The sequence below is a fragment of the Carassius carassius genome, chromosome 21 (genome assembly GCF_963082965.1).
Source record: "Carassius carassius chromosome 21, fCarCar2.1, whole genome shotgun sequence".
Classification (NCBI taxonomy): Eukaryota; Metazoa; Chordata; class Actinopteri; order Cypriniformes; family Cyprinidae; genus Carassius; species Carassius carassius.
In genome coordinates this window covers 23400521-23424125 of record NC_081775.1, presented here as the reverse complement: position 1 = coordinate 23424125, position 23605 = coordinate 23400521, and the positions used below count along the sequence as shown (strand labels likewise).

General features: G+C 38.5%; 1 protein-coding gene across 3 annotated transcripts in view; it reads right to left on the bottom strand.

Annotated features, from left to right (window-relative positions):
* prkcz (protein kinase C, zeta) overlaps positions 1-23605 on the bottom strand; it is a 104047-nt gene that overhangs the window by 75506 nt on the left and 4936 nt on the right. Inside the window, exons 2-4 of one of the 3 annotated variants that reach the window (XM_059503909.1) lie at positions 18725-18846; positions 17712-17801; positions 17328-17378 (exon numbers count right to left, since the gene is read on the bottom strand). In XM_059503909.1, the coding sequence (XP_059359892.1) occupies positions 17328-17378; positions 17712-17801; positions 18725-18846 (263 nt within the window). Of the gene's footprint in view, positions 1-11874; positions 12076-12264; positions 12675-17327; positions 17379-17711; positions 17802-18724; positions 18847-23605 lie in introns of those variants that run through there. The other 2 variants (XM_059503912.1, XM_059503911.1) reach the window with 2 other exon arrangements.

Genomic DNA, 23605 nt, shown 5'->3' with positions numbered 1-23605 from the left:
AAAGCACCAGGCAAACTCCGAATGGCACGACAGACAGCACTTTCCATCAAGTTCTCCGCATCTCCAATAGTAGGCTATAAAGGAAAGAGCCACTCGCAAATAATCTTAGGGTACAGTTTGTTCTGTAGTTAAAGCCCGACTCCGACAAGTCGAAAATAAATGTGCCTTTCCAACAAATTAATAATGTAAACGACAATCTCAAGAGTCACGAAAAAAAAAAATATATATATATATATATATATATATATATCTCAGAAAGTGAAGTGAAATCGCGCTGGACTTCCCGTATCATCTCCGTTTATGAGCCGCAGTCTAATCCTGTTTACATGAAATAAGCCTGCTCGCGAGCAGGTTTAAGATTGCGCACCTGTTGCTATGACAGCAAGTCCAGGATGAGCTTTGAAGAACCAAACAATCCAAGATCATGCCAAATCGTCAACAATCAAATCCAGCTAACTGAGTTAGCGACGTACGAAGAACGAGCCCCTGGACTGCTGCTGCATGGACCAAAGTTATGTTCTCTGATGAAAGTAAATATAGCATTTCCTTTGGAAATCAGGGTCCCAGAGTCTGGAAGAAGAGAGGAGAGGTACACAATCCACGTTGTGTAAAGTTTCCACAGTCAGTGATGGTTTGGGGTGCCATGTCATCTGCGTGTGTTGGTCCACTTTGTTTTCTGAGGTCCAAGTTCAACGCAGCCGTATACCAGGAAGTTTTAGAGCACTTCATGCTTCCTGCTGCTGACCAACTTTATAGAGATGCAGATTTCATTTTCCAACAGGACTTGGCACCTGCACACAGTGCCAAAGCTACCAGTACCTGGTTTAAAGACCATGGTATCCCTGTTCTTAATTGGCCAGCAAACTCACCTGACCTTAACCCCATAGAAAATCTATGGGGTATTGTGAAGAGGAAGATGCGACCCAACAATGCAGAAGAGCTGAAGGCCACTATCAGAGCAACCTGGGCTCTCATAACACCTGAGCAGTGCCACAGACTGATCGACTCCATGCCACGCCGCATTGCTGCAGTAATTCAGGCAAAAGGAGCTCCAACTAAGTATCGAGTGCTGTACATACTCTTACTTTTCATGTTCATACTTTTCAGTTGGCCAAGATTTCTAAAAATAATTTCTTTGTATTGGTCTTTGTAATGATAAAAACCTTCGTATTCATCCGGAAGGAGGAGGCGGGAACCGGCGGACAATCAAACAACATTTTAATAATACAAAATAAACACAAAACAGCGCACCAGCCCCTCACGGACGACTGGTGCGTTCAAATAAAAATCAAAACACAACTAAAAGCCCAGGCCTGGTCCTCTCTCGTCCTTCACTGTCGTCGCTCCAGTTTTATATCCTTCCATCTCCTCCGTGGGCCTCGAGACCGGCGGGTCGAACAGGTGTAGTTCATCTCCAATCACTCCACCGGCCTCGCTCCCACGTCACTCGGCCCCACCCCACTCGTCACATACCCCCATCGCCCCTCGCAGGCCGGGGGGTACTCCTGAGACTGCGCTCTACCCCCCCGCTCACAGGGACCTGCGGGAACCTGGGGGTAGGACAGGCGAGGCGAGAGAAAAGGAGATGGAAGGAGGAGCGACAGAGACGAGAGAGGGGAGAGAGAAGAGAAAAAAAAAAAAAAAAAAAAAAAAAAAAAATTACGGTTCCCAGACGCACTGCTGCTCGGCCCTCCACCGGCTGGGTGATCTCCTCCGCGGTGCCTGGCGGTGGCACTGGACGGCCCTCGGCGGACGGCACGACACTCCTCCGCCGCCCGGTGGACGGCGACGGCTCCTCCGGTTTCGGGCAGCCAGCAGGAGTCCCCCGTTCCCTGCTCCTCCGGATTCCTTCACGGAGGCAGCAGGCTCCGGCCCCCTGGCCAACGGCGCCGACTCCTCCGCTCCCTCATGGACGGCAGCCGCCCCTCCATATCGTTGGCGGTCGGCAGCGAGCTCGCCCGTCCCCGGCAACTCGCTCCAGTCCACCGCCTCGAGCGTCCATGGCGGCATCCTCCTCGCCTGCTCGATGGCACCGCGGATTCACCACAGCGGTGAGGGATCTTCAGCAGCGCGTCCCTCCTTCTCCCGGGCTTCGGCACCACTGTAATAATAAAAACCTTCGTATTCATCCGGAAGAAGGAGGCGGGAACCGGCGGACAATCAAACAACATTTTAATAATACAAAATAAACACAAAACAGCGCACCAGCCCCTCACGGACGACTGGTGCGCTCAAATAAAAATCAAAACACAACTAAAAGCCCAGGACTGGTCCTCTCTCGTCCTTCACTGTCGTCGCTCCAGTTTTATATCCTTCCATATCCTCCGTGGGCCTTTTTTTTGAAGATACTTGCATGTTTCCCGGAACACAAATTAAGTACAATTTACCTTGATCTTCAAACTCCAAAAGTTTTCACCCCTCTCTTAATGCTTCATGTTTCCTTCTGAAGCATCAGTGAATGTTTTAACCTTTTTTAATAGTTGTGTTTGAGTCCCTCAATTGTCCTCAGTGTGAAAGGTGGATTTCTAAATCTTACAGTCACTGCTGGAAAGGGTTCAAATATGCAAAAGATGCTGGAAAACTGAAGAATCTGCAGGCCCTGGAGGATTTTTCTGAAGGACAGTGCTCAGTCTAACTGTTCAGAACAAACAAGGGACTCATGAAGAACAATCACGAAACAGAAAGACAGTCGTGGATCATCCAGGTAACCACACACAGTATTAAGAACCAAGGCTTCCCAAACCTTTGCATGCCACTGAATATATACTGTAAGCAGAGGGAGAGCGTGTCAACACCTGGTGTTTCTCACTCTGACAGTCGTCTGCGCAGGCTGTAAAACAGGAAAGGAGGGGTAAGACAGAAAAAGAAGACAAAGTGAGGAAAGCAAGGATGTGAGAAAAGAGTGAAGGCTGTGGACCCTGAGAGTGAGACAGAATGATCTCATTTCTTTATATTGAAAGGCCTTAAATCAAACTGAGACAGACAGAAATGTATACGCACCGGCGGCACCAGGGGAGGTCTTGGGGGGTCTCAAGATCCTGCCAAAAAACGCCTTGACCCCCCATTTGACCCCCCACCCTCTTCCTGATTAAAAAAATATATATATCTGGGATGAAGATTTAAACTGAACCGAGAACCGTTTCTGTCGGACGCGTCCGATCCGAGAACCGAGGAGCTGATGATACTGCGCATGCGTGATTCAGCGTGAAGCAGACTGACACACAGAGCGCATCTGAACCAAACTCATTCTTTTGATGATTGATTCTGAACGGATTCTGTCCTAATGTTTTGAGCGCGGGTAAACCAATTCTTGAATGAATCATTGGATTCATTGCCAATGATTCATTACATTGAGCGCAAAAGAACCGGTGAACCGTTTTTTTGAACTGGTTTATTGAATCGAACTGTCCGAAAGAACTACTGGTGATCCAAAAACCGATGCAACCGGTTCTTGACTCGAGAACGAGTCAATCTTTCGTTCGTTATCTGGCTCGGCTCGGTGTTCATCTTCAGTTCTCTCTTCACAGCAGTTCAGTCAGTGTACTGTTTGAGTAAATGAATTACTCCGGGATATTGGTTTGTTTTAACTCAGAGGGAGTGTCAGCCACATTAAAAAAGTTAACAGCTTAAGTCATTTGTGGATTAATGCTTATTGGAGACACGAACCGTTTAAAACGATTCAGTTCAATTTGGTGAACTGGTTCAAGAAGAACCGGTTAAATCGATGATTCGTTCGCGAACCGGATTTCACTACACTGCAGTGAACGCGCTCACAACAGACCCGCAAGAGAAGACAATGCTGAATAAAGTCGTAATTTTTGTTATTTTTTGACCAAAATGTATTTTCGATGCTTCAACAAATTCTAACTGACCCTCTGATGTCACATGGACTACTTTGATGATGTTTTTCTTACCTTTTGGACATGGACAGTAGACCGTACACACATTTTCAATGGAGGGACAGAGCTCCCGGACTAAATCCAAAATATCTTAAACTGTGTTCTGAAGATGAACGGAGGTCTCACGGGTTTGGAACGACATGAGGGTGAGTTATTAATGACATATTTTCCCTTTTTGGGTGAACTAACCCTTTAAAGTTTGAGCATATTGTTTGCAAACTGCAATTGATTAATTAATTAAAAACAAGGTAGGTGATTTGGGGTTTTGTTTTTGTTGTTCAGTAGCAGTAATATGCAGTTATTAGCCGTGTCCACTGTATTTTTTGTTGGTTTTCATGAGACCCCCCTTGAAATGACCAGGACCCTCCATTGCCCCCCAATAAAAATTGTCTGGAGCTGCCACTGTGTATACGCAACTAAGAAGTTACTCAAGATTTATGGAGAAATAAACGCTCTTAAAAGGCAGGGAAAGTGGTTTGGTTCATGTTTTGCTATGCTGATTAAAAGTCTCTTCACATCCCCCATTCACACAGACATGATACGTCATCAGCGCGTTCCAACACACTATTGCACACAAAGCAAGAAAGTAAGGCGTTATTATTGTAATATTATTGTAAGATTATGTGCTTTGTACGGTAATGTTTTCTCACCAGTGAATGACACACGAGTTAATCTTGACAGCGCTGCTTTGCTGTCTCTCATCGTGTCACTGGTTAGACACTGGTCTGCCTATGCACCGTCATGAGTTTTTGGGGAGGTGTGGTTTTGGAGAGTGATTTGCAGGAATGGTGGGATCCTATGCTTTCAAAGCTAGCTTGCTCCAAAATTGCCTACCCTACCTTTAAAAGTTCCATCTATTACATGAGGAAAACCCACTAGCATAAAATATGACTTCAAGTCAAAACTGAAGCCTATGACCAAAACTGAACTGTTGTGCTAATATATAATTATACATATAGATGGACAGATTATATATAGAGGGAGAGAGCAAGAGAGAGAGAGACCAAACTAAAAATATTGACAAAATCATCTTGTACTTCACAGATTTTTGTCCAATCAAATACTCTAGAATGAGAATTCCCCTCCCCCAATACTGCTTTAAACTAACTAGTGGGTGGAAAATACAGTTCATAAAAAATATTCACTTTAGTTCACTATAAGAAAATATTATACAAAAAAGAAATAGGAAATAGATCAAGTCAGGAAATAAAACTACACTCATCAAGTAATTTCCATGTGCATTATATGCATTATTCATCTCTACACATTGTACAACGGTCTTGAGAAAGCAGATCATAGCATATTCTGATCAGCACAATACTGGAAGAAACGTAAATACTTGTCAAGGAAGCACAGAAACGACATGTTAATGAGAGCTCTACCTCAGGATAGGATAATTGAGCTTATTCGAGTAATTAATTGGCTTGAGCATCCTCTCACTCTGGATCAGACTGGGATTTTGTTGCTGTATAATAAAGAGTTCTGGATAAATAACAGCATCAAACTGCGCTCATCAAACTCTTCACATGGTTCTGATTAGGTTTTGGTCTGTTAAAAGTAAAACTCAGTGGTCTGTATATAGACGTGAGGGGAGCAAAGCTTGATAGAGTGTTCAGGAAAGAGAAAATCACATTGATTAGGAGAAAGATGCAAATAATATCTGACTGATTACTCTGCTATAATCCACTCAGATCTAATCATTACATAGCTATTTCATTTACCAGCTGGATGGACATGCTCATCAGAAAGACAACAAGACACCATTTTACCATAAAAGTACAAATATGTTCTATTTATTTATTTATTTGCAGAGCTTCTCTTTTCTCACCTCTAAACCCAGTGAAACGCAGGACATACTGAAGCGCATGAACACTGGTTTTCAGAAAATATATCTTGATTATAAGTTTATTTGGTTAGTTTAATTTTTTTAGTTAAAAATTACTTATTTATATTTCTAAATTAATTTGTATATCTTTTTCACATGTAGCATAAACCTCACTATATATTTTTTTTTTTTATGTTTTTGAAACAAGTATCTTCTGCACACGGCTGCAGTAATAGTAATATTGAGAAATATTATTTACATTTATAATAAATGTTTCCTATGTGAATATCTGTTAAACTGTAATTGACAGCTGTGATCAAAGCTGAATTTTCAGCATCATTACTCCAGTCTTCTGTGTCACATGATCCTTCAGAAACCATTATAATATGCTGATTTGCTGCTCTGTTATGATTATTGGTGCTAAATCGTTTAATAACAGTTCTTATTATCAATACTAAACATATTTTTCTGATTTATATTTTTGTGTAAATCATAATACATTTTAATTTTCAGCATAAATTTCATAACTTTCAGCATAAATAATATTTCAAAGAAATCAGCATTTATTTGAAATAAAATATTTTGTAACACTTTAAATGTCTTTACTGTCACTTTTGATCAATTTAATTTGTCCTTGTTGAATAAAAGCAACACTTTATTTTTTTATTGTATTTTCAAATGGTAATATATTATGGTTTCCACAAAACAAATCAAAAAATTAATAAAGCGCAACTGTTTTCCATATGATAATCAGAAATGTTTCTTGAGCAGCAAATCAGCATATTACCGGTAGAATGATTTCTCTGTAGACTGGAGCAATGACACTGAAAAATCAGCTTTGAATCACAGGAATAAATTACATTTTTAAATGTATTCACATAAAAAACTGTTATTATAAATTGAAATAATATTCCACAATATTACTTTTTTTATTGTATTTTTGATCAAATAAATGTAGCCTTAGTAAGGATAAGAGACTTATTTCAAAAACATAACAAATCTTAATGATCCAAACCTTTGAGAATTTCTAGGCCTCTTTTAAATTACCCATTCAATTTGACGATAATGCAATGATGATAATCTTGGATGTGTGAGAAAATCTACATAATTTAAACTAGCACTTCTATAATCAGTTCTTACTTACTGAAATCAACATATTTGAGATAATAAATTGATTCCCAAGGTGTTTTTTAACTAAAGAAAGAGCTTTTTTTCCTAATCTAATAAAAGGTTTGCATTATCTTTCATATCAAATTCTTACATTTCATTAAGGAATTTACAATGCAAAATTACAACTGCATCAACCTACGGTGTCAATCCTAAAATAGCCCCCTAAAAATGGCCTAGCAACGCCCATGCTTACGGTCAATACATTATTCATTATCAATCGACATTTTGACTGAATGTAATAAAATCAGAATCATTCTCGCTGAAATTGCACTACACAATTTCTTTCTGACTTTACAAAATTAACATTCTCTGCTCTTAGTTTTACTCCAGTCCGCCGCTGTCCCAATGAAGAGCAAGCTTTTATGCATTTATATATATAAAAATAACCATTTAAAGAGTTTTCCTTTAGCGGGACCAGCAAAATTACAACATTAAGACCAAGCTGAAGGCACTCTCCTCCTTTTCAACAGATGAACAACAGTTCAAGGTTTAGCTTAAACAGATATAGAGATGCTGTGTGAAAATGGCTCATCATGACTGGCAGCATGCAAAAATATGGGTTTATAAAGGATGAGAACCATTTCTAGAGAGCTGTTGAACACAAAACAAACCAGTGAAGGCAAATCATTACAGCCACAGGGGGAAATCTTTCAAAATTAAGATATCTACAAAACAGAGTATTAACAAGTATTCAGTTTCTATAGCTATTTATTTGCAAGTCTGACAAACTGTTTATATGTGATTAATTTTTGCACATTTACATATGTTTGATACAAGTATAAGTCAAAAGAAGATAAAATTCTTCCTTGTGATGCAAGTTCTAGGAAATGTAACTAGGAAGAATAACTACTGCATCATAACATGGTATCAAACGGAAGACACAGCACAGAGAAATGAAGTCCCTGGCTTGTGTGACTGTAGATAAGAAGTCTGGGCCAGTCATTGTGCGGACAGAACACTAAGCACTGGCACCCACTTAAGACTCCGGGAAATACTGTTCTGGACCACAAAAGAGGGAGAGAGGAGAGAAAGAGGCAGAGGATAGGAGGATACGGGAAGAGAAGTGCTAAGAGGATGAATGCGTGTCTGTATGTCTATTTTAAGACGTGTGTCTGAGCTGCTAGGCTCAGGGCTCGGGACACGCGGCATTTCAGTCCTACATTGAAGGAGCAGAATCACATGACGGAGAGAGACGGAGGGACTGAACTCCGTAAACTCAAATAAAACCGTTTTCTTATCGTGGCTGCTTCTGGTGGTGATTTTATGTGTAGATCTGGGGGATTTCACTTATCCGTCTTATATTGATCTTTAAAGAAGGTCTTTTCTTCAATATAGCTGGAACATCATCATCTTAACGCCATGTACACCAAAAAATAGAAAAAAGTAATATGTGAATCAACAGATTGAGAACTAGTGGCATTGGGTGTTGAAACAAACATACAAGTTTATATCTTGTATATAAGGGTTCCGCTATATATGGGAACATATATGGGGTCAATGATTTTTATTAATAAACATTTTCTTCTTTTTTATAAATTCTTTTAATAAGAAAACAACCATTAACAGCAACTATTAACAACTAATAATAAATAAAAATGAATACATTCACATTACATTACACATTATGGGTCACATTACATCTTTTTAAAATGGCCATTAGATTTTATTGTTTTTTTTAATTGTTTTTAAACACAGATTTTCAGTCTTAAACTATAAAAATCGAACATAAAAAAATCTAATAATGATTTTAAATAAATTAATAATTTAAATGAATTAATAAATTAATAATTTAATTTAATTATTAATTAAAACTAAAATAATCTAAGCAAAAAAAGTAAATATAAACAAACCAAAAACTGTATTTCTAAATAAGCTACAATTTTGTCAAATTATGAATTTTAAAAAAGAATAAAAAAATAAAGAATAGTTTCTATTTAAGACAAATAAAACACTAACAATGAAATTAGCCTATGCAAGACATTTTGTTCACAACTGTTTAAAATGTCATTTCTACCACCAGGAAATGGTGAAAATGGCATTTGTACATTAATCAAATAAAATAAAATAAAAAGGATTCTGATCAAATTTACTTAAAATGTTAAAGTAAATCCCAAAAGTTATTTTTTCCAGTGTAAATACAATAAAATAAAATAATAAATATGACTGATAAAATGTACTTAAAATGTGGTGCAGATTTTTATAAAGATTTTAACAAATAAATCCTACAAGTTCTTTTTTAGTGTAAATAAAATAAAATAAAATAAAAATAAAATAATAAATATTGCCCCACTCTTGGATATTATAAGCTGACCAATAAAAAAAGTGTGTTTAAGTGAATTTCAATTTCTAAAAGTGCCATATTTAAAGAAATAAACAATCATATTTCAAAACACAACTAGAATTTGTAAGAACAGCTACAAGAAATGACTGAATAAAGAACATCCAGTGTACATTTCCAGGGTGGTTGTTTTAGTACAGAAGATTTCTCGCTGTGGAGGACATCTGATGAAATCTAACCTGGCTGCTGGAGGAGTGGAAAGGAGGAGTAGAGAACAGCAGCACAGATAATGAACGGAAGAGAGTGACCAGCGTGGGAGAGAGAGAAGGCCAACAGCGAAGGAAGGGAAGAGCAAAAAAACGAAAGATCACGAGCGGAGGAGAAAAAGGGCAGTCAAACGCAGCAGAAAAAGGATGGATGGAGTTAGTAAGACAGTTAGAGGGGGCTGATGGATAGATAGAACGAGGAAGAGAAAGAAAAAAGCACTGAGGAGGGTGAAGTCAGAAAGTCAGTTAATGAGCAGGAGAGAATGACGAGTGTGGGAGAGAAATAATGACACTTCATTACATTCTCCATTTTACAGCAATCTGTCTTCCTGAGAAGATCCACCATATTTATTACCTCATAACAGCCATTACCATGACAATAGACCTTACCCGGCAACAGCTAACATAACAAGCTAGCACTTTCTTACACCTAAATCCTAAAATAGCCACAAAACACAAGCGCAACAGAGCAGAACAAAGTGAGAAACCTCCAATGCAGTGAGGAGAAAGTTCAACTGAGAACTGTTACCTAGACTTATCAGTGACTGGTGATACATCAGAAGCAATGACAGTGAACCAGACATTTGGATTCATTCTTTCAATGCTTGTTATATGAGCAAGAAACCATTCCACATCAGCGCTGGAGGTCACTGTACTGTTGGTTGCTAGTAGGCGGATTTCAAGTGGACTGCCAAACTGAGCTAACCTTTAAAAATCTGAACACAAATTAGTTATGTCATTTTATTTGAACAGTAAATCAGCTTGCTGCAATAGGAATATCAATTGGAGCAGTGAATAATGCATCATGTGAAGATGATCAATGCATGAATCGAGCTCACTTCAGAATGCCCACGGTTTCTGATGCAGCTTTCCACACATCATTTTTTATTTATTGCTATATGTGGGCTGAGACAAAACATTTATGACTGTGAAATCGCTCACAGTAACATGAAGATCTCCTCCGTCTTGCCTACACGGTCTCAAAGGAGATGGATCACGTGAGCTCTGCATCTGTGCTCCTATTGGTCGTTGTGGATCATTTGCATAAAATGAAACTTTTTTTTTGGAGTTGTTGGACACGCCCACATCCTGTTACTGCCAGAATCCACCTACACTATTGAAATGACTTTCATGTAAATGATCTCTAGAGTGACTTCACAATATTGTGAAGAACAACATAAATCGGTGATGGATCCATCACCCTGCTGACAAAACCAGCATGAATTTCAAGACTGGCTTGTGCTGGTTAGTGCTGACTTGCTACTATCTGGTGGACCACATAGATGATAAAACTGCAAATTGAATGAAGTTCTTTCTGGTGAAGCTTGGTTAAAGCAGCGATAATGGCTGGAGGAGTTTAAGGAGACTTGTTCAAGACCACTGCCTATTGGTTAAAGGACAAAAATTCATTTTAAAACCATGACATATCATGGCAACTAGCTAATGAGACAAAGTCAAATTTTAATTGTACAACGTGAAGGAGAACTGAATATGAAGTCAATAAATTTTTAAAGAACCAATCACATGCATTTATTACATGCATAATAATTAGTCAAATGCCTTAAAGATACAGCCTCGCATCTGAATTGACCAAATGTTAATATCCTTCTCAGAACTGAACCACCATCCCCTAAACAAAGTCCAAACTTATCAATAACCATTCATAGATTTGTTAGAAGGTATTTACATAACATCATCAGCATTCTCCCGAGCAGACGCTGGTGTGCTGCAGTGGCCATATTTAGATTTATCGCCAATCAATACTGGAACAGGTGGCTCATATGACATCCCAACACAGTCACTGCAGCTAAAAACAGCAACATTGAGCAGCATTCAACACACAAATGACTCTAAAACTACTGCTTTTGGCTACTTTATTGGTCTGAAACACCAAGGACAAATCAGTGACTAACCAAACACCAAACAGTGACCAATGAGCCAAAGATCTTAAAAGGACCCACCATGCATCTGATAGCAGGCTCAACCCGACCCCTGGTGTGTCTGCTGGTATACTTCTGGTAGAAAATCCATTCTAATGTCACACAACAACAGTATCAGGGTCTTGGCGTTCCAGCAGAGCACAATTACCCTTTGTTATTTCCCCAGAAACAAACTAATGCGAGTCTTGAATGTGACTCCTTGTGGGAAGGATGCAGAGCCTCGTGTTTGGGTGCATCACGGACAAGAGGTGGTGGATAACTGACATCTTGCTAATTATGTCAGTCAGACTTAAATAATGCATGAGCATCTATTTTAACCACCCAGTTCGGAAAACGAGGCTGAAAGCGTTCATAATCAAATAACTACCACCCGTTAGAGTGGGCAGTCAAAACTGCACATTTCTGTTCATTAGTGGCCACAAACACATCAGTAACACATCTGAAAAGAAAATATGCACACCAACACCTGAGACCTTGAGATGATACGCTCACATACCGTCAGCCTTCTTAGGATGCATCGGGTCCAAGAAGAAGGGAGCGTGTGTCTTCCTTTGTGTGTTTGAGAGCTAAATGAAAGGATGCTAGCCGCTCTCTGGAACTCTGACTAAAACATGCCAGGTAGGCAAATCGCACACTAATACACCCGCACGCAACGCTGCCACACTTGCCAAACGGGTTCAAACCAGAGCCTGGCATGGAAGACGGGCCATCAAATCACTGCAGGTGTGATGAAAATAAACAGAATGCATCAAACACGCATGCATGCACAAGGGCTGGACACACTCGGTCAAGCTAGCTCAATATCAATCACATCCGCACACAAAGACAGTGGCGGCGAGATGGGGTGGACAACAGATGGAAGAGATCTCGATGTTGTGGTGCTCACCGGTATCTTCCTGTTTTCTGCTCGTTTCAGCACATTTCCCCTGGCAGCCTCCAACGATGCACCGGCTACATCCCCTCCTCCCTCGCAGTCTCCTCTGTTCGCTCAATCTCTCCTCTTCCTTGTGACTTATTTAATTATTTCTCCCCCTCCCTGCTGTTCTGTCGCTCCCTGCGTGCAGTCGTTACAGCTGGCTGTCCTTGTGTAGGCTGCGTCCTCGATGGATGGATAGATGGATGGAGGGAGGGAGGGAGGGATGTTTCTACAGGAGCAGGCAGTTCTGCTGGAAGCCTTAATTGAGATGGGCAGCACAGACAAAAGGAGGGAGTTCCTGCAACACAGACGGATGTTTTGCTACGGTCCCTGGTTCTGCTCTGCACTCTTCGCCTCTCCTCTCTATTATTTCTCTCTCTCGCCCTGTTCACTTTCTCTCTCTCTCTCCCATCCTTTCGTCAGGGTGTAGCTGGGTCCCCAGAGAGCCGGTGGCAAACAGCTGAGGGGCTTTGTGGAAAATACGGCATGGAGGGGGAGGGTTACTGGAACGGAGCCACGTCGGCGTGGATGGTGAAAGAGCTTAGTGTTTGGTGAATGAGGAGTACGGGGGGATGGAGTGTCTGATAAAAGCAGGGACTGTTTGCTAATTAGTGGTTATTTGAACAAACTCTAAAGTACTACATTTTGCCATTTACTGTGCACGGCTATAAATGATACCTCAATTTGCCCTGAAAGGCCTGCTTTTATGTTTTCATGTCAGTTGCGTGGTGAACGATAAGAAGGCAAAAACTGAATTTACAGTAAAAAAAGGATCTGAGTGACAACACATTATGGAGGATTTTAAGTTGGTTCTCTTCATTTGAGTCTGTAAGCAACCACTCCACAAACAAACGCTTTCTTCAGAAAATGGCAAATTACATATTCATTTAAAAATGAAATGTCAACGCCGAAAGCCTTTGTGGGCAGTGTGCTGACATACATATAGCACCGTTGTGTTACGGGCGTCCCAAATTCAAAACCCGGTTTGTGGACCTTTCCCGATCCCGATCCTGCCCCCTCTCTCTCACCCACTTTGTTTCCTGCGGTTACTCATTACTTAACTATCCAACTGTACTAAAAAAAAAAAATCGAATCTATTACATGATTGAAACAAATCTACAAAAACAGAGCGACCACATTGCTGCATTAAACTCTGTAAAATGTTAAGTTGGTCGCAGTGCCATGCAGATTCACATTATTACTGAATTAGAAGCACGTTAACTGCATGACTTCATTGATGCCGGTGCAACTATAGGTTAAAGAGATTAAGAAACAGGTACACAAGTTAACAGGTTAAAGTGTCAGTTTGATGTTTGTATTTATTCATCATACTGTTGAACTTGACAGTATTTTCTCTCTTGTTATTTCATAGGAAGCTTAAAAAAAAGCCAGTGTCTCAGGTCAGCTGTGACCTGAAGGAGCAGAAGAAGTGAAATGCATGTGCCTTGTGTTTATCAGTATCCTTATATTCATTGGGTAAAAAGAAAAACTAATTAAAGTAAAAATTAATTTGGATGGTTTCTCAAGGTTTCAATAGATATCGTCAAATATCGATATCGGGAAATCCTTTGGCCACAATAACCGTGGTGTGAAAATTACAACTTATTTAATAAATAAAAAATGTGTGTGGGTGGGGGGGGGTGAAAAAATGTGCAGTGATTTATAGACTGAAAGAGACCCCTCCTACACACCTCTGCCGAGAAACTGAGCGAAGTTATCTGAAGATATGTCTTCCTTACACTGACTCTTAGCCATGTCAAAAATCACCAGCACCAGCATATTATTGTGACTTTAAAACAATAGTTCACCCAAAAATTACAATAATGTAATTCAATTTTTGTCCATACAATTAAAGTCAAAGGGGTCCAAAAAAAATGAAACAACATGAGTGAGAAAACAATGACAAAATTTAAGTTTCTGAACCATTTTATCACTGTGCCCTATACAAAGTTATTAAATGGCTTCGAAAGTTGTAAGCAAAAGAAGCATAAGTCATACACTTGCTTTGCTTTTATGTAATTTATAAAATGTGTGTGTTGCCGTGGCCTAGTGGTAGAGTATTGCGTAAGCAGTGCAAAAGGTTGTGGGTTCAATTCCCAGGGAACACACATACTGTAAAAATGTAAGTCGCTTTGGATAAAAGCGTCTGCTAAATGCATAAATGTAAATGCAATTTAAATGCCTAGTCACAAGCCTTAAAAAGGCTTTAAAAGGATTCTGTGGAAAAAGTCTGGGTAAAAAGCAGCCATGATCAGTGAAGCAGATTATATCTGAATAAAAGGTTATAATTCTTTGTCCCTACAACACTGTACCAGAGCAGCTCCAGGACACTGAGCTTTCATGCACAAAGTGAATAACTAACCTTGCATGGTAAAAGCCCAGACCAATTCCACACAACAGTAGGCAGCTGAACCTGAGGTCTTTACACTGTCAAATCACACAGTCCCTGTTCAGCACCGCTCCATCACGCATCAGTGGTGTGTGCTGGATGTCTGAAACGAGGGGGCAGAGTCCCTTCACGGGTTTTTGTCTAATAAATTCATGTTCAATTTTGTTTACGTCGTATCTGTGTTAAACACCTTACATCATCAACAAGCAACCAATACTAAAACATTTTGTATGTATAAATTATCACACTCTTTATTTAAACCAAGGCATTGAGTTGATGTATTTTTTTTTCCAATGTACTGTTTCAAAAATAATATCTATACAAATACAGAAAAGTATAATTTTTATTTGTTACTACTAACTGCTATGGGACAATATTATTAAAACCCACTTTATTTTAGTAAATGAAAAAAAAAAGTAAATATCACAAAGATACTGATGGTGGCAGGAATGGAGTTGCATCTTTAATATAACCAACCTAAGAGGCGTCTAAAATCCAGCTCATCATGAGATCATCATTTTAAATAATATCTCAATATAGGGGAAAAGTCTAATCGCCACTTGGCACTTTAAAAAATGCATTAAAAGGATCATTATATGATTATAAAACAATATAAACATATTAATTAACATAAATGCAATATTTATGGCTGCCTTCATTTCCAGAATTAAAATTCTTTCATCATTTACTCACCCTCCCCTTGTTCCAAACCTTTCTTCTGTTGAACACAACAAAGATGTTGGTATCAGAACAGTTGATGACTGATGAGCACCATTTACTTCAGTAGGAAAAAAAATACTATGGAAGTCAATGGTGCTCATTAACTCATCAAAATATAATCTTTTGTGTCCAGCAGAAGAAACTGTTTGGAACAAGTGGGGGATGAGTAAATGATGCCAACATTTTCATTCTGGAAGTGAACTAATCCTTTAAAGCTTTGTATTTGCTGACAACATCCAGTTTGTAAGCGCTTCTCATTACAAGTTTGGGAAGATGGTTAGCATGTGATACATTCCCAAATGCACATTACATACAAACCAAACTCAGAGCACATGCAGAGATGAGTTTACATGTAGCAGCATTTACTGAGACCCGAGCCGCTCTGACACACTGAAAACACCAGATCATGAGCTGCTCGTGTGTAAAAGAACGCAGTGCCATGCTTCACTCTGAAACACACAGTGCATTTAATTAAAAGTGACGTGACATTCAGCCAAGTATGGAGACCCATACTCAGAATTCGTGCTCTGCATTTAACCCATCCAAAGTGCACACACACAGTGGTGAACACACACAAACCATGAAAACACACCCGGAGCAGTGGGCAGCCATTTATGCTGCGGCGCCCGGGGAGCAGTTGGGGGTTTGGTGCCTTGCTCAAGGGCACCTAAGTCATGGTATTGCCAGCCCGAGACTCAAACCCACAACCCTAGGGTTAGGAGTCAAACTCTCCAACGACTAGGCCACGACTTCCCCAAAACACAGCCTAAGAGACTTCACAACCACACTAAACCATGTCAAGATTGTGGTTTTATTCCGATTAATTGTCATTTCAGGTTTTATTTTTTCCTTGAACTGTTTGATCTCGTAATATATTTGTTTTATTTATACTGTCAATAATCTTCTCATCCACATTTTATGAGGAGGCATTGCCTCCTCTGAGAAAACACCCAACAACAACAAATGTGGCACAAACTGCTGACAAGGAGAGAAAAAGTGGGCCAGAACAGAAACAAACGCTGACAGAAAAGTTAACAGCCTGTCACAAGTCATTACGTACCTAGAGAACAGCAATCAAAGCCGGTCAGACCAACACTTCTCATGTATGGAATACACAAGATTACATTCAAACCATATTGAAGACCTCATTCAGACAAAGAACAGAAATGCAAGGTACTTTCTTATCTGTATGAAATGCAAAGCAAAAAGGCACACACACACTGATATGCAGCATTCCTCTTTGACACATAAAATAACATTTTGCACTAACGCTAGGACACAGCAACACACAACTCTCACACATACACACAAATGACACAGACGACATCTATCATGACCGTGTCATAGGCGTGGATGATCGTGAATTCATAATGCTTTCAAAAAGGGGTGGCCGTACCGTGTACATAAACTGCTGAGTCAGGACTAACCCCCATATGGCCGTCAGGGCAGTAAAAGTGCACATTAACACAGAATTACTGTGCAGTTACCAGAGTGCTATACGCTCCCAGTAAGAGATACCATGTTTTCCACCATAAAATCTTACATTACATTAAAAAAAAATCTTACACCTAAAAATAACAATTACGTCATTATTTACTCTTCCTCGTATCATTTCAAACACATATTTTGGAACGACATCAGGGTGAGTAAACGTTTCAGATAACTATTCTGTTAGAAACACAAAGTCATAAATTAATAGAGGTTTGGACCCTCATTGTGTTCAGTGGGCTGTCAAAAAGGCAAAGGGGGGGGAAAAAGTAAATGCTTGACCAAAACTATTCCTGAGATAGACTTGAAAGAGATAGTTTTAAATCTGTTTCCTGTATTGAGTGACTGTAGAAGAGAGAATGGCCACTTTAAAGAAGATCAGCATTAAGGTGCACACGAATAAGGCTGAAAATGGTTGGCAAGATTTTTGACTTACTGTCCTCTCCTGGGCACGGCATACCAGGCTTTTCAGGAATGCTTGGGAATACTAGACAAAGAAAGAAAGACAAAGAGAAAAGAGTGTGACTCAGTCCAGTGGTTTCATCTATTCATAGACATGGGGCCAGCAAATATGCTAAATTGCAAATATTACATTTTCTGAAGAAGACTGATTTGTATTTAGTGCTTTAGTCGTGTAGCGTACACATTATATTTTGAGTGGTTTGGTGGATTTCTGCTGTGTGGTTTGATTCTGCATTCAGTTCTTTATAAATAAATGAATAAAAATACAAATAGAGTAATTCTGCTACTAGAACAACTGAAAATTGAATAAATGAGGGGAAAATAGATGTTATTTCAGATGTTTTGAGTTAGTAAGTACCATGCAGAAGGAGTCCGGAGCACCGGTTCCGGTTGTAAATCCGGAATGCTTCCTCCAGCTCCATCTGGGATGAGATGGTACATGGGTCCCCTTAAAAACGAGACAACAAAGAAAATGGGAACATGAAAAAATCACTAAAATATTAAGAAGCAATAGATGGCAATATTGCTTCTGGTGAAGTAAATCTCTAAAAGTGTTTTTTTTTTTTTCTACATTAAAAATATACACAATATTTCTAGTTTTCATGACTCAGGGGTATTCAAACAGGGACTCGGGACAGGGTATTTATTTTTTATTTATTTTTTTTATATACTATAGTATTTATTAGTATTTTGAATTGTTTTTTAGTTTAAATATTTATTGTTTTATTTAAGTTTTTTTTTATTAGTTTGGTTTTAATATTTAATATTTTTTTTCTGTTTTACTCTTAGTAATTTTAGCATTTCTTAGATTTATTTTATTTGAGTAGCTCAAAAAGGCATAATGTCTTTGTTTCATCTTACTTTTTATCTAATATTTATTTCAACTAAAGAAAATGTATTTTATAATTATATAATTAGTAGGTTTAGCTTTAGTTTACAATAACAACAATAAAATATAAATCATTACTATTTATTACATTTAAATATGAATCCTAAATATAAATATAAAATCATATATATGTAAATTCTTTATATTTTATGTAGGGATTTATTTTAAGAAAATCATTTTATTTAGGGTTCTCTAGTATCAAAACTTAAGTGTCTTAACTTAAGTTAAGTGTCTGATTTAGTTAATGTTTATATCAAAAGTGACTTAACTCACAGGCACAGCCCTTGAGATCTAAAGTTAAAATGAAATCAAAATTCATCTTTTTTTTTATGCATGTTCCTGGTCTTATTGTGAACGATTCATTTGGTGCATTATTCCAAACTTTGAAATCTTTAATAAAACTATACTATCTTGACTTCTTCTTAATATACTTTCCTATTCTGCTGACGTCACCTCAGCCAAAGTTTAAAGGTCATACACACCTTCATCGTCAATCCACTTGAGTGTTATTGGCATCTCCTTTCGGACCCCACACATCGTTCTCACTTCCTCACACACCTCTGTGTATGTCATGGCCAAATCCAAGTCAGAGATCAGCATGTCCCTACAAAAAAACAAGAACACTTAATACAGAAAGCACCTTCATACAGATCGGAGAACAATTCAAGTCTGTTAAAATTCTGTTTAATGGAGTGTATAATAATACAAGACTCAATCTTTTACAATGTAGAAGTCCACCGCCTAAAACTGGACTTCTCTATTAAAACGGCACAATTCTACAACGTGACCAACAATTTACTAGTCAATTAGTCAAATGAACTAGATTTTTAGACTTTCTTTTTTTGTTTGTTTGTTTGTTGAACCGATTTGGAAAATATTAAGTTTTGCACATCCCTACCATACCTGAAGCAGTTTTTTTTATTTTTTATAAAACCAACCTGGTTAATCATTTTTGCTAATTGAAATAAAGCTGACATAAAATAACAACTAAAATGAAAACTAGGAATGTTGCACTGGCAGCTATAACTAAAATAAATCAATACTAAATACTAAAACTACTACAGCTAAAACATAAGTAAAAATGAATCAAAGCTAAATAAAATGAAAATAAAGGAATACTGAAAAACTAAACAAAAGAATGACAAAAGCAGATGATAAAATTACTGAAATGACATATTATCTGTAAATATGTGTTCCTGTAGCTCAATTGGTAGAGCATTGTGCTATCAAGCACAAGGTTGGGGATTCGATTCCCCGGGAACACATGAAGGGTACAAATTGATACCCTGAATGCACTGTTAATCGCTTTGGATAAAAGCGTCTGCTAAATGCATAAATTTAATTTAATTTAATTTTAAATATATATGGTACATATTACCATCTAAACTGCCCAGCATCACTTCACAAATTGTGCATCTCTTATTCTAAATGTCCTCTGTAGCTTTAATTTGCAACACTAGCCTGAAACGGCCCAAACACAGCCAAACAAGCCACATCTGTCTGGATACACAAGAGACTTTTCTTTCAAACCTCTAGCACACAGCTGCCTAGTCTGGTCCCTGCCCCACTTTCACACACTGCATACAGGAATGAGCCAAGTACAAGAAAACATGATCAGTTTAGTTCAGACTACAGAAGTGCAACATATTACTAAGATATGATTAAGTCATCGCTGACCTCAAAGTGCCTTCTTGGGCATCAGGAATAATGTGTTTATGTGTGCATTTAGCATAATCATATCATTCTTTGGGGCTTGATGTCTGTTTTCCCAAGTAATTCTAAGTATTACCTCGATCCTGGAATCATTCAGTACCATGTTATATATACATTAAATATTGTCATGGTATTTCCATGCCATTTTGTAATGGATTATATGGAGCAATATTCCAGTATATTGTGCATCCATAATAACACTGTATCAGAACTTTCATTCAAAAAATTAACAGACATTATTACATCAGGATAAACCATTACTGACCTAGTTTCTCAGTTTACAACCTTTGTCATGTCCTGGATTCATTGACATACTGTATTACAGAGAGATGGTTTTACACTCAAACAAACCATCTAAATATATAATGGTTTTCAAGCATACAGATATTTTAAAGAATACATTAAAAAATAAAAAATAAAAAAATAAAAAGCTATAGAAAACGTCATATTTTCAAAATAGTAAAAACTGGTGAATATAAGCCCTTAAAGGGTTAGTTCACCAAGATAGCAAAATGATGTAATTAATAACTTACCCTCATGTTGTTCCAAACCCGTAAGACCTCCGTTTATCTTCGGAACACAGTTTAAGATATTTTAGATTTAGTCCGAGAGCTCTCAGTCCCTCCATTGAAGCTGTGTGTACGGTATACTGTCCATGTCCAGAAAGGTAAGAAAAACATCATCAAAGTAGTCCATGTGACATCAGAGGGTCAGTTAGAATTTTTTGAAGCATCGAAAATACATTTTTGTCCAAAAATAGCAAAAACGACGACTTTATTCAGCATTGTCTTCTCTTCCGTGTCTGTTGTGTGAGAGAGTTAAAAAAAAAGCGGTCTGGATATCCGGTTCTGAACTGAATCGTTTTAAACGGTTCGCATCTCTAATACGCATTAATCAACAAATGACTTAAGCTGTTAACTTTTTTAATGTGGCTGACACTCCCTCTGAGTTCAAACAAACCAATATCCCGGAGTAATGCATGCACTCAAACAGTACACTGACTGAACTGCTGTGAAGAGAGAACTAAAGATAGAGCCGAGCCAAATAGCGAACAATAGACTGACTCGTTCACTTCAGTCAGTGTACTGTTTGAGTAAATGAATTACTCCGGGATATTGGTTTGTTTGAACTCAGAGGAAGTGTTAGCCACATTAAAAAAGTTAACAGCTTAAGTCATTTGTTGATTAATGCGTATTAGAGATGCGAACCGTTTAAAACGATTCAGTTCGATTTGGTGAACTGAATCATTCGTTCGCGAACCGGATATTCATGCTGCTTTGTTTTGAACCCTCTCACACAACAGACACGGAAGAGAAGACAATGCTGAATAAAGTCGTCGTTTTTGCTATTTTTGGACCAAAATGTATTTTCGATGCTTCAAAAAATTCTAACTGACACTCTGATGTCACATGGACTACTTTGATGATGTTTTTCTTACCTTTCTGGACATGGACAGTATACCGTACACACAGCTTCAGTGGAGGGACTGAGAGCTCTCGGACTAAATCTAAAATATCTTAAACTGTGTTCAAGTGTGCAATATTTTATTAAACTGCATACTTAAATTATATTCTTCTTCTATTATAATTTTAGAATCTTAGTTGAGTTCAGTTAGTACTGTTAGTACTGTGAAAATCATAAATTAACATTACAGCTGTTATTTATGTAATCATACAAAGAGCTTGGTTCAACTGCAATGTTTTTTTAATGAAAAGCTAAAGAAACAAAAAAGCTAAAGAAAAAAATTTATATAAACCAGTGAATACTCAATAATCATTTTACAATATTTTTTTTAAAGAAATTACTGTTTTACAATCAGTCTACAGACCTCCCTCAGTTCCTGTGTAGATGGAAAATGTAATGTATGACTGTATGACAAGTCAGATATACTGTGTGTGTGCTTTCGGCTAAGATGAGCTCTGAAGCAGCTTGCCCCTCAGCGGGGGAACCTTCATCACGAGTCCATCATCTGCCACCCTGCCCTTATGGCTCCATCCGTTCCCCACCATCCTCATCCCCCACATGACTGGCTGGCACTGAAGCCAGGGGTGAAAGGATCTCCAAAGGCACGGCTCTCTAAGGCCTGATCAACTGATAAATGTTAGGGGTCCCTGGAGCCGCTCCCGTTTGGGAATTAAATTCCAGAGCAAGCCATGTGAAACATTTCTGATCATCTAACCATCCCTGAGGATGCCAACAGTTAAAGTCATTTCAGAGGTGTTCATTTCTCACTCCATATTAAAGCAGAGAGGGGTGGTTCTGAAATAGATGAGACAGACAGAAAAAGCGTAAGTGTGGCAATATTGTTATTTGCACTGAATAAAAGAGGAGCGGAGGTGATAAATAGAGGTTAATCATAATTCTAGATTTGGTAATGATCACAGTCATCACACATGCATTTGGCTTTTTGGTCCGCCATAACAGTCGCAACTTAAACACTTGACCCTGAAGTGTTTTCTGAGATCAGAGATCGTATATCACTGACTATTAGTTCACTGAGGTTTGGTTACGCCTTGTTGAGGAATCCTGGAGTGTGACATATGACGGGAACCCCAGTATTACAACACAGCCATAATGTAAAGTTATGGAAACTAAGCAACCGAAAGCAATACATGTCTTCAATATTATGTAATGTTAGTTCTGTACTTCAACGTTGGGTAAAATAGCATTATATTGGCCTAATGATTAGAGAGTCGGACTTGTAACTCATAGTTTGCGGATTTGAGTCTCGTGCCAGCAGGGATTGTAGGTGGGGGGAGTGAATCTCCCACCACAGTGAACGTGCTCTCTCCCACCACAGAGCATAGCATTAGCAGTGCAAAAGGTCATGGGTTCGATTCACAGGAAACACACATACTGGTAAAAAAATAATAATAAATGTATAGCCTGCATGCACTGTAAGTCTCTTTGGATAAAAGCATTTGCTAAATGTAAATAAATGTAAAATGTCACTCGTATAGTTTTGAATGGGAAAAAATGCAATGCTCAATATGGCCACTCAATCGCAGGAAGCCCCGCCTTCTGAATGAAAGAGCCAACTGCTAATCGGTAAAGTCAGCGCATCACTGCAGCTGCCGTTATAAGTCCCAGTTGCTAGAGAAACAGGCAGTGCTCTTAGGACTGATCTAGCCTGAATAATATGCTTTTTAACGCTATTTGAGCAAAAGTAACAACACTTATGACACCGTTGTTGTCAGTTTTCTTTGGTGATTTCAAATATGAAATTTAATCATAAGCTTGGTGAATTTGATGTTTCCCCATTCAAAGAGATAGGAGTTGCACTTACATGCCAGAGTGGCGTTTCAAAGATGGCCGCCCAGTGACATGACTTGTCTTAAAAAGAACTTTGATTAAACATACACACAATCAGCTTTTCCACATGTTTATACTGGCCCCGATAATCAAAACTTCTACTTAGCGCTTGCTCCATTTCTGCAGATCAGTTTTTGTGAATGAATGACTTGATCCACTTGTTGCTTTGGTCTTCATCAACACCCGCTTGAGCGTCTGAAAGCAAATGCAGATCATGCATCGTTCCTCCACTGGTACTCCTGCAGCTTGAATTTTGACCACTGAATTTGTGGAAGCCAATTTGGAAAGTGAAATTGAATGGATCGAAATTTGCCTGTTGAATATTATAAATAATATAT